Raw genomic sequence first — 13,731 nt, forward strand, 5'->3', positions numbered from 1 at the left:
GTGCAGTACTTAAGTACAATTTTGAGGGATCTGTACTTTACTCGAGTATCATTTTTGGGGAGTACTCATGACTTTACTCAAGTACATTTGGGAGGCAAATATTGTACTCTTTACTCCACTACATTTCTATCCATAACCGTGAGTACCCGTTACTTCTTCAAAAAAAAAAGGAAAAAAAAATCTCGGAAACCCTCAATTTGTTGTTTCTCTCTCAAACGTGATTGGATTGCGCAGGCGCCACTGATTGGGACAGCCTATCAGCAATCACCTTCAGCTTTCTGCCAAAGTCAACTCCATGGTCAGATTTAGATAAGAGACGAAACAAACCATGGACGAAACAATGGATGAAGACGCAGCAGGTCCATCCCGGGAATGTGCCAACCCATGGCCCCACCTCGCCAGACTATTTCAATTTAAATTGTTAATGATAGTTTTCGCTTCAAGTGTTTGCTGTGTTTACCAATGTAAGCACTGTGGCAGTAGTAATGCAATATTTAGAAAATGTACTCTTGTACTCTTGACACTCAAGTACTTTTAAAAACAAGCACTTCAGTACTTTTGCTTAAGTAGACATCTGACTGTAGTACTTTTACTTGTACTTGAGTAAAATTTAGCAAGGGGTATCTGTACTTTAACTCAAGTAATGAAGCTGTGTACTCTGTCCGCCTCTGTTTATATGTACTTAAACTTAAATATATCCCCAAAAAACTGAATTTTTATATTTTTAAAACGAAGTTGTAATTCACTTTTGCCAGTTTTAAAGGCCTATTCTCCGGAGAATGTGATTGTAAATTAATAATAGGCTACTAGCCATTCAAGTTAGCTCGCTATCGTTAAATAAAGTAATTAAAACATTCAGTCACACATGTTCCTCTCTATTTTCACAATTTAGTCATTAATTTATATTTTGTATTATTAATGTGTGTAATATTTATTTAATGCGTAATGTTAAGTAAACAGATATGTTTGGTTCGTTGAGGGACTCCGGCAGTGATGCGGTTAAATGCTGAGTTCTCTCTCTCTCTCTCTCTCTCTCTCTCTCTCTCTCTCTCTCTCTCTCTCTCTCTCTCTCTCTCTCTCGTGATGATGACGGCTCGTGCCTCCACACCGCATGCGTGAGTGTGTGTGTAGATGGATGGATCATTTCTCTCCCACATCACGCCGAAAACACTGCAGCATCCACGCGTTTCTCCTCCACGGATCGACGACAACACGAACAGATCCATCCTTATCCCTGTCTGTCAGTCAGTATCCCAGGATTCATGCCAGTATCCCAGGATTCATGCCAGTATCCCAGGATTCATGTCAGTGTATCGGATCGCGGATGCCAACTGAGATGCTGCAGGTAAGCGGGATTCATGTATCTCCTCCATTAACCCTGTATGTCTGTCAGTGTGTTACTGTGCTGGTCTGATAGATTGTAGATGTTGTGTATCAGAAGTGCTCCTGTGATGCTCAGTCACAGTGCAGGAGCTGAAGGCCTACTGGAGCATTTACACAGTCTTGAGTCTATTTCTGGTGTTCATGCTCATGCTGTGTGTGGGATCTCATGTTGGATGATTCTCTGGAGATTTAAACATCTTGATGTTACATTATAGGTCAGATTAGTGTTTTAGTTCTATATGTCATCTTTCCCCACAGTAAAAGTGGAGCATATCTTCCTTCCTTAAAGCATCATGATTCTCAAGAATCATAGAACACCAATAAGATTCTTAATAGAAACTTGAGAATGTTTTATCATAGACATCGTGGAATTCAAAGGGGTTAAATGACATCATATATGAAATGTTCTAATTAAGTTACATCATAGAAACCTGAAAAGGTTCTACTCTTTCGTTTAACTGTTCCATGATGCCATGGAACTCAAAAGGGTTAAACGATGACAGTAATTTTTTAATAAAGGTTCTACAATGATTGTATTATGAAAGTGTAACTTAAACTGAACCGAAAACATTCTACTGACTTATTTTCATTACATTCTAGGATTAATTTGTACAGAACATGGTGGTGGGGAAAAAAACTTTGAGTTCGCTCACAAAACCTTTTGAGCTCTTTGCATGCGAACGCAAAAGTTTCTCGGCAAAAGGCAAACGTTTTTTTTTTTTTTTTTCGATGGAACGCAAACTCTCTTAGGGGAACACAAAACATTTGCGCAGAGAACGCAAAAGCATTGACAAATATGTCTCCCTTCACCATGTCCCTTTAGGGGCTCCGTAGATTTGTAATGATCCAATAGTACATTATGATATGATTTATATGATTATGATTTATTGAATATGCATAAATATGGCTCCATTTATCAACCGTCCACATTATTTAAACATTGAAAACAACTTTTGTACGGAATTATACGCAATTATAAAGATGATAAATATTACGAGAACTTCACAACTGTTTTAAAATCGTTGAAAGAACGTTCAAACAATATTATGCTAAGAACGATGACTTAAAAATGTTCTATAACATTGCGGAACTAAAAAAGGTTCAATGACATCATACATCGCTTAACGGGAGACGATACTTAAATATGGCTGCGTCGAATCTCTCACTCGGTGTGCAACGCAAGCCAACCTAGTAGATGTGTAAAAAAATAACCCAGCTAATTTTAGAGTATGAACTTGAAAACGTTCTACTGTGACTTCAAATGTTTAATGACGTCATAGTAACTTCAGGTTCTGCTATGACTTTATTAGGACTTAAAGGGCCCTATCTTGCACCCAGCGCAATTGACTTTGTACACCGACGCATGTATCATTCCTATTTTGCACCCGACGCACAGCAGACTTTTCCCTCCACAGAAGCACGTCGGTAAATTAGTGAATGGACTTGCGCTCACGGGGCGGTTCAGCGCAAAGAGGCGTGTTTCAGCGCAAACGTTCCCTGATGCTATTTTGCAGCTTCAGAAAACAATTTGGCGCATGTGCAACGCATGTTATTCATATGGTATTTTAAGGGCGCATGCTTGGCCATAATCAATGTAGCGTGTGCACAACACGCATACACTTTGATTCTCTCATCTACACAGAAGCAGCAGTTTTCATTTTTGCAAATCATAGGCTACATTATTACAAGGGAAAAATATTACCACACGAGGGAAATCATTGTGTCCATGAAGATGTGAATAACTAGGCATAAATCTAGCTTACACATTTACCCAAATTACTATACGCCTGTTTAACCGAAGCTAATTTGGGTGTGTTTCTCCATCCCCAATGTCACTTCTGTGTTTTACGGCCCTGACGAGAACGCCGGTCTCCTCGGCTGTGAACCGCTCCTGGCGCGCGCCTGACAAATCCGCCGTTATAATAGCAATCCGCCATGGAACAAACGCGCCTGCTCTTAAAGGGAATGTGAGATGTCGCTCTGATTGGTTTATTTCAAGTTACGCCCAAACCACACCTGTGAATAATGAAGCTACTTCAGACCAACCCACTGTAGATTTGCGAGTGGGGATTTCCGAGACCCGCCCACAAAGTTACTTGCGTTTCGCGCTTGATACTTGCGTTTCAGATCGTTAAAATAGGGCCCTAATAGTTCTATGGCATCTTTGAAACTCAAGGTTTTCTTGTGGCATCATGGTAGCTTTAAAATGCTCTATGACATCACAGGAGAACGCTCTCAAGTTCATATTACGTCACTGAAAGCGGCAAAGGCTCTTCTGTGGCATAATTCCCTGGAATAATTCAATAAGCAAAGCAGTAAAAGGCCATTGCCAGAATGAAGCGTCTCCGTGGGGATGTTCTTGATGAAAGTGTGTCGTGTTGTGGAGCAGATGTCTCCGCTGAGATCACACTCATCTGTGCTCAGATACTCACACGTGTGTGTGTGTGTGTGTGTGTTTCTGGACCTGCTGCTGTGTTTATTTCGTGACAGCGGCCTGCAGGTCAACCAGGACTACAGTAGATGAAGTAGATCTGCACCATCAACATTATTGTTCTAACAATCTTTCATTTAGGTTGAAACAACTAAGAATATAATATAATAATATGTTAACTAACATTAGTCAACTACCTTAGTTAACATGAACTAAGAATGAACAATACTTCTTCAGAATTTATTGATCTTAGTTAATATTAATTTCAACATTTACTAATACATTATTAAGATTAAAGGGTGTATTTGTTAACATTAGTTAATACTCTGTGAACTAACAATGAGCAGCTGTATTTTTATTCACTAATATTAACAAAGATTCATAAAAACTGTAACAAATGTATTGCTCATTGTTAGTTTGTGTTAGTTTATACATTAATGTTGACTAATGAACCTTATTGTAAAGTGTTACCCGGATTATCAATGGCTGAAATTTAGAGAGCAGGATGACTGATGATGAAAATACTGGTAATATTATATAGGTTCTTTATTGGCACTGATGGTTCCATAAAGAATCTTTAACTTCCATGGAACTTTCCTCTGAACAAACGGTTCTTTAGATTATTAAAATGCTCTTTTTTTTAAAAGAACGGTTCACTGGAAGGTTGTTCTATGGCATCACCCTTTTGAAAGCTTTATTTTTAAGATTGTATGACAGTTTAATGATAGTAAATGAGACATAAACAAGCACAATATGTACTCAAAATTCATGAAAAGGGCAGACTCTAACTTTTCTTGCCCAAGTGAACATGGTTAATTGCTGATGCCAGTCATAAATTTAGAAAACTGGCAAATATCAGCTCATTATCCGGCCTGGCTGATATATCAATGTGAGTGAAAACATTATTTTAACTTATTCACGTAACGTCCTAGGAATAGTACATGATGTTGTGGAATATGCATAAATACTGCTTCATCTAGACTACTGTAGATTGTCCTCATTATTTGAACATTGAAAACATTTGGAAACTGTACAAAAAATGGTTCCCACACTCATGACGATGTTCTTTAAAGGGAGCAAAACTTCACGACAATCTCCAAAAACTCCTAATATTGTTAGAACCGTTCTCAGATATTAATAATAATGTCATGCAAAATGCAGGTTCTTTATTGGCATTGATGGTTCCATAAAGAGCTTTTAACTTCCATGGAACTTTCCAATGAATAAAAGGTTAAAATTAAAATTCTCTATTTTTTAAGAACGGTTCACTGAAAGGTTCTTCTATCAATGGCATCAGCGCAAAAACCTTTTTGATGATAGTAAATAAAACATAAACAAGAACAGTATACTCAAAATTCACAAAAAGGGCAAACAAAGCATTGGAAACATTTGGAAACTGTACAAACAAAATGGTTCCCACACTTATGATGATGTTGAAACTTCACGACTATCTCCAAAATCTGAACTTTACTCCTAATATTGTTAGAACCATTCTCAGATATTAATAATAACATCATAAGGATGTTTACCAAAATGTAATATTCCCTGTTAGGAGATAATGTATCTCAAGTTATTAAATATTTAAATAATAAGTGATCCATTCACATGTGAAACTCCAAATAAAAGCATTTGGTTTTAGATTATCAACTACAAGTGTGTTGTGTTTCTTCACGCCAAAGGCCATCTTCATTAATCCCAATGATCTAGTTCTGAAAAGTGCTGATATTAGCGGCTCCTGGACTAGCAGTTGTACCAATTTTTCTTCTTTGGAAACGTGTGGAAGGGATGTAGGATGTTTTGAAGACTCGTGGGTAAATGACGGGAGCTGATGAGCTCTTCACAGAGAGGAGCGCTGTGTTTAGAGAAGGACAGGACAGGATTATGTTTTGCCGCACACACAGAAATGCAAAGTCGAGCGCAGCCGTGAAGGGCAGAGATGTGCCGTCAGGTCCGCTGACACTACAGTTTTACTGCTAAACACTGTTACTGTAAAAACCTGGTAATTGGTTAACGGTATGTTCGCTCACTCCATATGGGATTCATACGGTGGCCGAGAGGTGCAAAACAAATCACAATTACAAAAACAAAACAACAATTTATTAACACAATGGCAAGTCTAAAATCAAAATAACAATTTAGAAAACAAAATAACAATTCAGAAAAAAACAAAACGACAATTCAGAAAATACAACGACAATTCAGAAAAAACGGAAAAGGTAGGTATATTTTGAGAATGACGTCCTTATGGCTGAATGGACGAGGGACGAGGACGCTTCATTACTCACAATGAAGAATATGAGAATATGCATAACAAAAGCTCAAAACATACATTCTCAACATGTATATCACTTTTTTTTTACAGTAATGACCGTTGTAGACATAAGTGACTTTAAACATTCCATCACACTAGAAGGAAAAATATGATCAACAAGCTATTTAACACTCTCTCTGTGCAGTTCTCATGCTCTAGCTAGCCCCAAAATGACGTGTGGCAGCTGTAGTAACACTCTAATCTCATGCTTTTTACAAACAAAATAAGACTGAAACAACATCATGTACTCTCATACACTCAAATAACATCGACATAATGACCATTTATAATGAATAGCGGGCTATCGCGCTAATCGCGAAACACTCATGCTAACCATGTGCTCAGGCATACTAAACTCATGACACACTATTAATATAGTAAATATTATGTGGTATGTCGCCAGCATGTCCACAATCACGGCACATGAATGTCCTTCTTCAAAGTAAAGTTTAATGTGTTCTATTTTCGCATAGCAAAACAAAGTTGATCACAAATTTCTTGATTGACAGTACGTCATTCTCAAAATATACCTACCTTTTCCGTTTTGTATGAATTGTCGTTGTGTTTTCTGAATTGTCGTTGTGTTTTCTGAATTGTTGTTGTGTTTTCTGAATTGTTGTTGTGTTTTCTGAATTGTCGTTGTGTTTTCTGAATTGTTATTTTGTTTTCTGAATTGTTATTTTGTTTTCTGAATTGTCGTTGTGTTTTCTGAATTGTTATTTTGTTTTTGTAATTGTGATTTGTTTTGCACCTCTCGGCCACCGTAGATTCATGTAATTTTACAGTAAAATACTGCTAAATGTACAAATTTAGAAGTGAAATTAAAAGTCTTTTTTATACAGCAAAAAACTCTTAAACTCACATTTGATAGTTTTTCACTGAAATAACGTTCTTCGTTTTTTTTTTTCTTATCGGTTATGTGCATCATGGATCTTCAAGCCAGCGTTTTTTTCCCCAATAATGCCAACCATCGCCAGCATTTGTGATAATTTTCACAAAAGTTTCATGACCCGCAGAATATTTTGTTTTATGAATATCTGAACATGCAATATATCAAAGAAAAGAACAGTGTAGTGTAAGAACAGTGTAGTTAACCCTTCAGATTAAGTGTAGTTAACCCTTCAAATTAAGTGTAGTTAACCCTTCAGATTAAGTGTAGTTAACCCTTCAGATTAAGTGTAGTTAACCCCGTCAGATTAAGTTTAGTTAACCCCTCAGATTAAGTGTAGTTAACCCCTCAGATTAAGTGTAGTTAACCCTTCAGATTAAGTGTAGTGGACCCATCAGATTAAGTGTAGTTAACCCTTCATATTAAGTGTAGTTAAACCTTAAGATTAAGTGTAGTGAACCCCCCCAGATTAAGTGTAGTTAACCCTTCAGATTAAGTGTAGTGGACCCATCAGATTAAGTGTAGTTAACCCTTCATATTAAGTGTAGTTAAACCTTAAGATTAAGTGTAGTGAACCCTTCATATTAAGTGTAGTTAACCCTTCAGATTAAGTGTAGTTAACCCTTCAGATTAAGTGTAGTGAACCCATCAGTTTAAGTGTAGTTAACCCCTTCAGATTAAGTGTAGTGAACCCCTCAGATTAAGTGTAGTTAACCCTTCATATTAAGTGTAGTTAACCCTTCAGATTAAGTGTAGTGAACCCATCAGTTTAAGTGTAGTTAACCCCTTCAGATTAAGTGTAGTGAACCCATCAGATTAAGTGTAGTTAACCCTTCAGATTAAGTGTAGTTAACCCCTTCAGATTAAGTGTAGTTAACCCTTCAGATTAAGGCCCTGTCCCATTTCTCCCCCCTTAAAACTTCCACTTGGTTTTGAGTGCCCTCGATGGTAAAGTCCCCTCAACTCTCCCAGTTATGATCAGGATATAAGTATCCATAATAATATGCTAGAAATCTAATAAAGTAATCAAATGTAAAATAACACAGCATAGTTTATTATAGATAGATTAATGCTCATTAAAGCTAAAGTTATTCATTCAAGAGCTGGGAGTAATTTTCTCTTTGCCTTTAGTTGTTTTATTCACATTAAAGGTGTAATCATTAGCAGGTTTATTAGACGCTGCCACTTTAAGACCGAATGCAGATCTAATAATACACATTTTCTCCCAACTATTCCACAACTAACTCCCATTTAAGACATAAACTGTGTTAAAGTGAATCTCCAAACCGGTCATTTAGCCATATTTTTGTCTGTATTTGATCGTTTAGACGCGCACATGAAACCCAAAGTATAGTTTGCTTGTCTTAGTTGCAGTCCGTTTCCGAACGCGCGCTGCCATGGGAACAGGGTCAACGTCTCTTGCGTGGATCATTGGGCTTATAATAGCTCTTTTTACAATCAAACACCTCCTGCAATTTATAATCAGCAGACACTGCATTTTACAACAATCACTGATTGTGCTCAGTGCTGTTTGGGTTTAACGTTAGGGAGAAGTGACAGCGCGCTGTAAAGAAAAAGATGAAGCACTAGACGAACGCGGCTAGTTTTTAATAGTTTTACCGCACATCTTCTTTTTATAATCCTTGGAAGCCTAAATCGAAAATAAAATTAGATTAACTACCCAGATAAGATGTATTGATGGGCAGACTCTCTTGAAGCACTCGGCAGATATCATGAACATCGTCAGATAGATAGCTTCGTGAAATATTTTCTAACATTAGTGTTCAAAACTTTACAGTCCATTGGATGTGCATCAAACTAACATATTCCAACATATTTAGAAATTTTAACATGCTTATTTGCGAAAATATAATTACAATTCAATTGTTCCTTTCCAGCGGTGTCCGCCATCTTGTTTAAAAACATTTACCGGCTTGCTGAATCCGCAAGGTATCCTGGGTAATTTCATCTTCCACTTCGTTTTAAGCCTGCATCGGACCGCACTATGTTTTGAGGGTTGATTTTAAGGGGAGAATAGCACTCCCCCTTGCTCTTTAGAGTATTGGGACACCCTACCCCTACACGAGAACGCGCAAAAACAAGGGTTAGGGCAGAAATCTAGGGTAAGGGGAGGTATTGGGACAGGCCCTAAGTGTAGTCAACCCTTCAGATTAAGTGTAGTGAACCTATCAGATTAAGTGTAGTGAACCCTTCAGATTAAGTGTAGTTAACCCTTCAGATTAAGTGTAGTTAACCCCTTCAGATTAAGTGTAGTTAACCCCTTCAGATTAAGTGTAGTTAACCCTTCGGATTAAGTGTAGTTAACCCTTCATATTAAGTGTAGTTAACCCCTTCAGATTAAGTGTAGTTAACCCTTCAGATTAAGTGTAGTCAACCCTTTGCTAACCCTCCAGTATCGTCTGAATGAAAGAAACACGGTTCATGCAGACTGTGACATGAGTCAGAGCGTGCCGCTGTCATCTGGTGGTCTCGTGGGGCCCGTGGGCTGATGGCTAACAGCATGAGTCGTCTCTTTGGGGGCGTTTGTGACTCATGCATGAGTCAAAGCAGGGTTCCCACGGGTCCTTGAAATCCTTGAAAGTTTGTGAATCTGAAAAAAAAAAAAATGTCAAGGACCTGGAAAGTTTTTGAAAATAAACATACATAGATAAAGATCCTTGAAAGTGCTTGAATTTATTTTGTGCAAGAAGTTTTCTGGAAAAAAATCCATATTATTCCCTCCGGTCCGCTAATGTGTTATTTCGCCAACACTTTGTGTCCTATGCACACTAGCTTGCTTGATTTACGTTAGTTGCGTGCATTTACGCGTTAACGCGAACCCTGTCAAAGACATATTTATTCATTTCAGATGCTTTAATCATTGGGTCTGTAATCTGGGAATCGAACCCTTCACCTGAATGTTGCGAGCGCAGGGAAGCAGATTAAGTATACGGGCTGTCTGAAGGACGATTGTTTTAGCGCTCAAAACAATCGAGTGATTGTTTTGGAGCCTGACGGACAGATAACTCCGACCCACTTCCTTTGCCTGTGTTTTTTAAGATAAGTGCTAATTGGAGAGCCAAGCTGAATTATTGATGATCCTGAAAATGGTAATCGCTCTCCTCTCGCTGCAAATGAAGAGGGAGGGGGCATTTTTAATTAGCTCAACTGTGTCCACTAATGTGTTCAAAAGCTTGTTAACCCTCTACAGACCACATGATGATGAACAAAAACTACAATAAACCAGGTTTAGGAAGTGACTTTTGACCTCTTGACTCAGGAAACTTTCTTTCATACTTCACAATGGACTATAAAATTAAACATTTGAAAACATATTTTATTTGTAATTGGCCAAATGAACTGTAAACCTCTTTAAAATGAATTTTATATTTAAAAAAAATAATAATCTTTTTTATCTTACTTTTTTTTGTGATTTTTATATTTTTTAATTAGTTTAATTTAGAATTTACATAATTCAAAATAAATTATATTATTTTATTTTTTTTTTTTTTTATTGTAGTTCCTCAACTTTTTTTCAAATTTCATTTCAGTTAGTTGCTGAGGTCACACTTCTTATTTTCATAAATTTTTTTTGAAGTTTAAGTTTTTCATCTAATATTTGTATTTTATTTCAGGTTTATTTCAATAAAACGATTTTTAATAGTTTTAATTAGCAATAACAACCGTGATTCTGATGTAGATGAGAGTTCCATGATGTGTAAGGTGTTGCTATGTGGTTGCTAAGGTTTTCTGAGTTGTTTTTCGTGTGTTGCTAAGTAGTTTCTGAATGCATTATAGTCATGTTTCATCTGCACGACACCAATATTGATATATTAATGTTTATAATCCTCTATATCAATCCTCAATAAACATGCTAATTTGTGCTAAATATTCCGTACAGACCATTTAAATTTTAAACAATTTTGAAGACAAAATGTCTATCAGATATTTTTTTGAAGACAAAAATAACTACTTAGGTTTGTTGCCTTGGTAACTAAAATACTCTATCCCTTTACACATAACAAAACTAGCATTCAATACAACTATGAGTCAATATGACTTCATAAAGCCGAGAAGCATTTAATTATAGCCTTTGAAGTGTAAAACCACCTGTTTTTTTATGCGTGTGATTTAGAAATGTTGTGTTAATGTGTGTGTCTTTCTCTCTCACAGCTCTGGCTCTCTTTAGCGTGAGCGTCTGCCTCGTCCCACACACACCGTCGCCATGACGACCTCGGCCCTGCGCCGGCAGGTGAAGAACATCGTGCACAACTACTCGGATGCGGAGATCAAGGTGCGGGAGGCGACCTCCAACGACCCCTGGGGCCCCTCCAGCTCGCTGATGTCGGAGATCGCAGAGCTGACCTTCAGCGTCGGGGCCTTCAGCGAGGTCATGGCCATGGTGTGGAAACGCCTCAACGACCACGGCAAGAACTGGAGACACGTCTACAAGGTGCCCGAGTCTGTTCTCGAGGGCCTCCAGGGGACTTAAAGGGATAGTTCACCCAAAAATGAAAATTAGCCCATGATTTACTCACCCTCAAGCCATCCTAGGTGTATGTGACATTCTTCTTTCAGACGAATACAATCTGAGTTATATAAAAAATGTCCTGGCTCTTTCAAGCTTTATAATGGCAGTGAATGGCTGTTTCTGTTTTAAAGTCCATACAAGTGCATCTATCCATCATAAAAGTGCATCTATCCATCATAAAAGTGCATCTATCCATCATACAAGTGCATCTATCCATCATACAAGTGCATCTATCCATCATAAAAGTGCATCTATCCATTATACAAGTGCATCTGTCCATCATAAAAGTGCATCTATCCATTATACAAGTGCATCTATCCATCATAAAAGTGCATCTATCCATCATAAAAGTGCATCTATCCATTATACAAGTGCATCTGTCCATCATAAAAGTGCATCTATCCATTATACAAGTGCATCTGTCCATCATAAAAGTGCATCTATCCATTATACAAGTGCATCTGTCCATCATAAAAGTGCATCTATCCATTATACAAGTGCATCTGTCCATCATAAAAGTGCATTTATCCATCATACAATCATACAAGTGCATCTATCCATCATAAAAGTGCATCTATCCATCATAAAAGTGCATCTATCCATCATAAAAGTGCATCTATCCATCATAGAAGTGCATCTATCCATCATAAAAGTGCATCTATCCATTATACAAGTGCATCTGTCCATCATAAAAGTGCATTTATCCATCATAAAAGTGCATCTATCCATCATAGAAGTGCATCTATCCATCATAAAAGTGCATCTATCCATCATAGAAGTGCATCTATCCATCATAAAAGTGCATCTATCCATTATACAAGTGCATCTATCCATCATAAAAGTGCATCTATCCATCATAAAAGTGCATCTATCCATTATACAAGTGCATCTGTCCATCATAAAAGTGCATCTATCCATTATACAAGTGCATCTGTCCATCATAAAAGTGCATCTATCCATTATACAAGTGTATCTGTCCATCATAAAAGTGCATCTATCCATTATACAAGTGCATCTGTCCATCATAAAAGTGCATTTATCCATCATACAATCATACAAGTGCATCTATCCATCATAAAAGTGCATCATCTAAAAAAAGTTGTTGTAGGGTTTAGTTACCCTAATGAACTAATGAACCCACCATTCAAGAAATCCCCCCCCAATTTGCACTAATTTGAAAGCGAGCCCGTGGACACGTGCAGTCATGCGCATTTTAGTTTCGCTTTCAAATTAGCACCAATTCAGGCGCGGATTGCTTGAATGGTGAGTTCATTATAATTCTTAATGAAAAACAACAACAAAACAGTGCAATGATAAATTAGCTTAAATAGGAGCTATATATGATTTTGTATGATGTATAATGATTTCTAGTTATTTCTAGTCTAATTTGCAAAGTGTTATTCTTAGTTTATTTCTAGTCTAATTAATGAGTTTAAAAGATTTCTAATCTAATTTACAAAGTGTATAATGATGACCGGATGTCGTGTGTGTGTGTGTGTGGTCCAGGCTCTGACGCTGCTGGACTATCTGGCCAAGACGGGTTCGGAGCGGGTCGCCCAGCAGTGCCGCGAGAACGCCTTCACCATCCAGACGCTGCGCGACTTCCAGTACGTGGACCGGGACGGCCGGGACCAGGGCGTGAACGTGCGCGAGAAGGCCAAGCATCTGGTGGCTCTGCTGCGGGACGAGGAGCGTCTGAGGCAGGAGAGAGCGCAGGCGCTGAAGACCAAAGAGAGGATGGCGGGCGGGGGGGCGGCTCCTCCCGCGTGTCCCAGCCGGCGCAGCAGTCAGCCTAGCATGGCCGCGCTGTACGGGGAAGAGTTCAGCCACTCCAGGGGATCCCCGTCCTCCTTCAACTGTGAGTAGGGTTGGGTGCCCAACTCGGTTCGTTTAAAGGTGCAGTGTGTAAGTTTAAGCTGCATCTAGTGGTGAGGTTGCGAACTGCACCCAACAGAAGTTACGGTGGTAAATAAATGATAAACTCTAATGACTCCAACTTTTTTCTTTGAAGGTTTGAGTCTAATTATAATGAAACATTATTGAAAAACTTTTTTTCTTTTTTTTTTTTTGGTACAAAAAAAGCTTATAAAAACATTAATAAACTGAGTAAAATTACATTTGTTTAAAAAATATGTATAGATTTTGTTACAAAATTACATTTTGTTGCCTGAGTGTAAACCGCAAAC

General features: G+C 37.9%; 1 protein-coding gene across 1 annotated transcript in view; it reads left to right on the plus strand.

The window, feature by feature from the left end:
- The first annotated feature begins 1,106 nt into the window (after positions 1-1,106).
- The window catches only part of epn3b (epsin 3b), a 19,856-nt gene continuing 7,231 nt past the window's right edge, over positions 1,107-13,731 (plus strand). The window contains exons 1-3 of the mRNA XM_084401792.1: positions 1,107-1,345; positions 11,188-11,467; positions 13,052-13,403. Of these exons, the coding sequence (XP_084257918.1) occupies positions 11,240-11,467; positions 13,052-13,403 (580 nt within the window). The 5' untranslated portion in view covers positions 1,107-1,345; positions 11,188-11,239. The remainder of the gene's footprint in view (positions 1,346-11,187; positions 11,468-13,051; positions 13,404-13,731) is intronic.

The sequence above is a fragment of the Rutilus rutilus genome (genome assembly GCF_951802725.1).
Source record: "Rutilus rutilus genome assembly, chromosome: 2".
NCBI lineage: Eukaryota > Metazoa > Chordata > Actinopteri > Cypriniformes > Leuciscidae > Rutilus > Rutilus rutilus.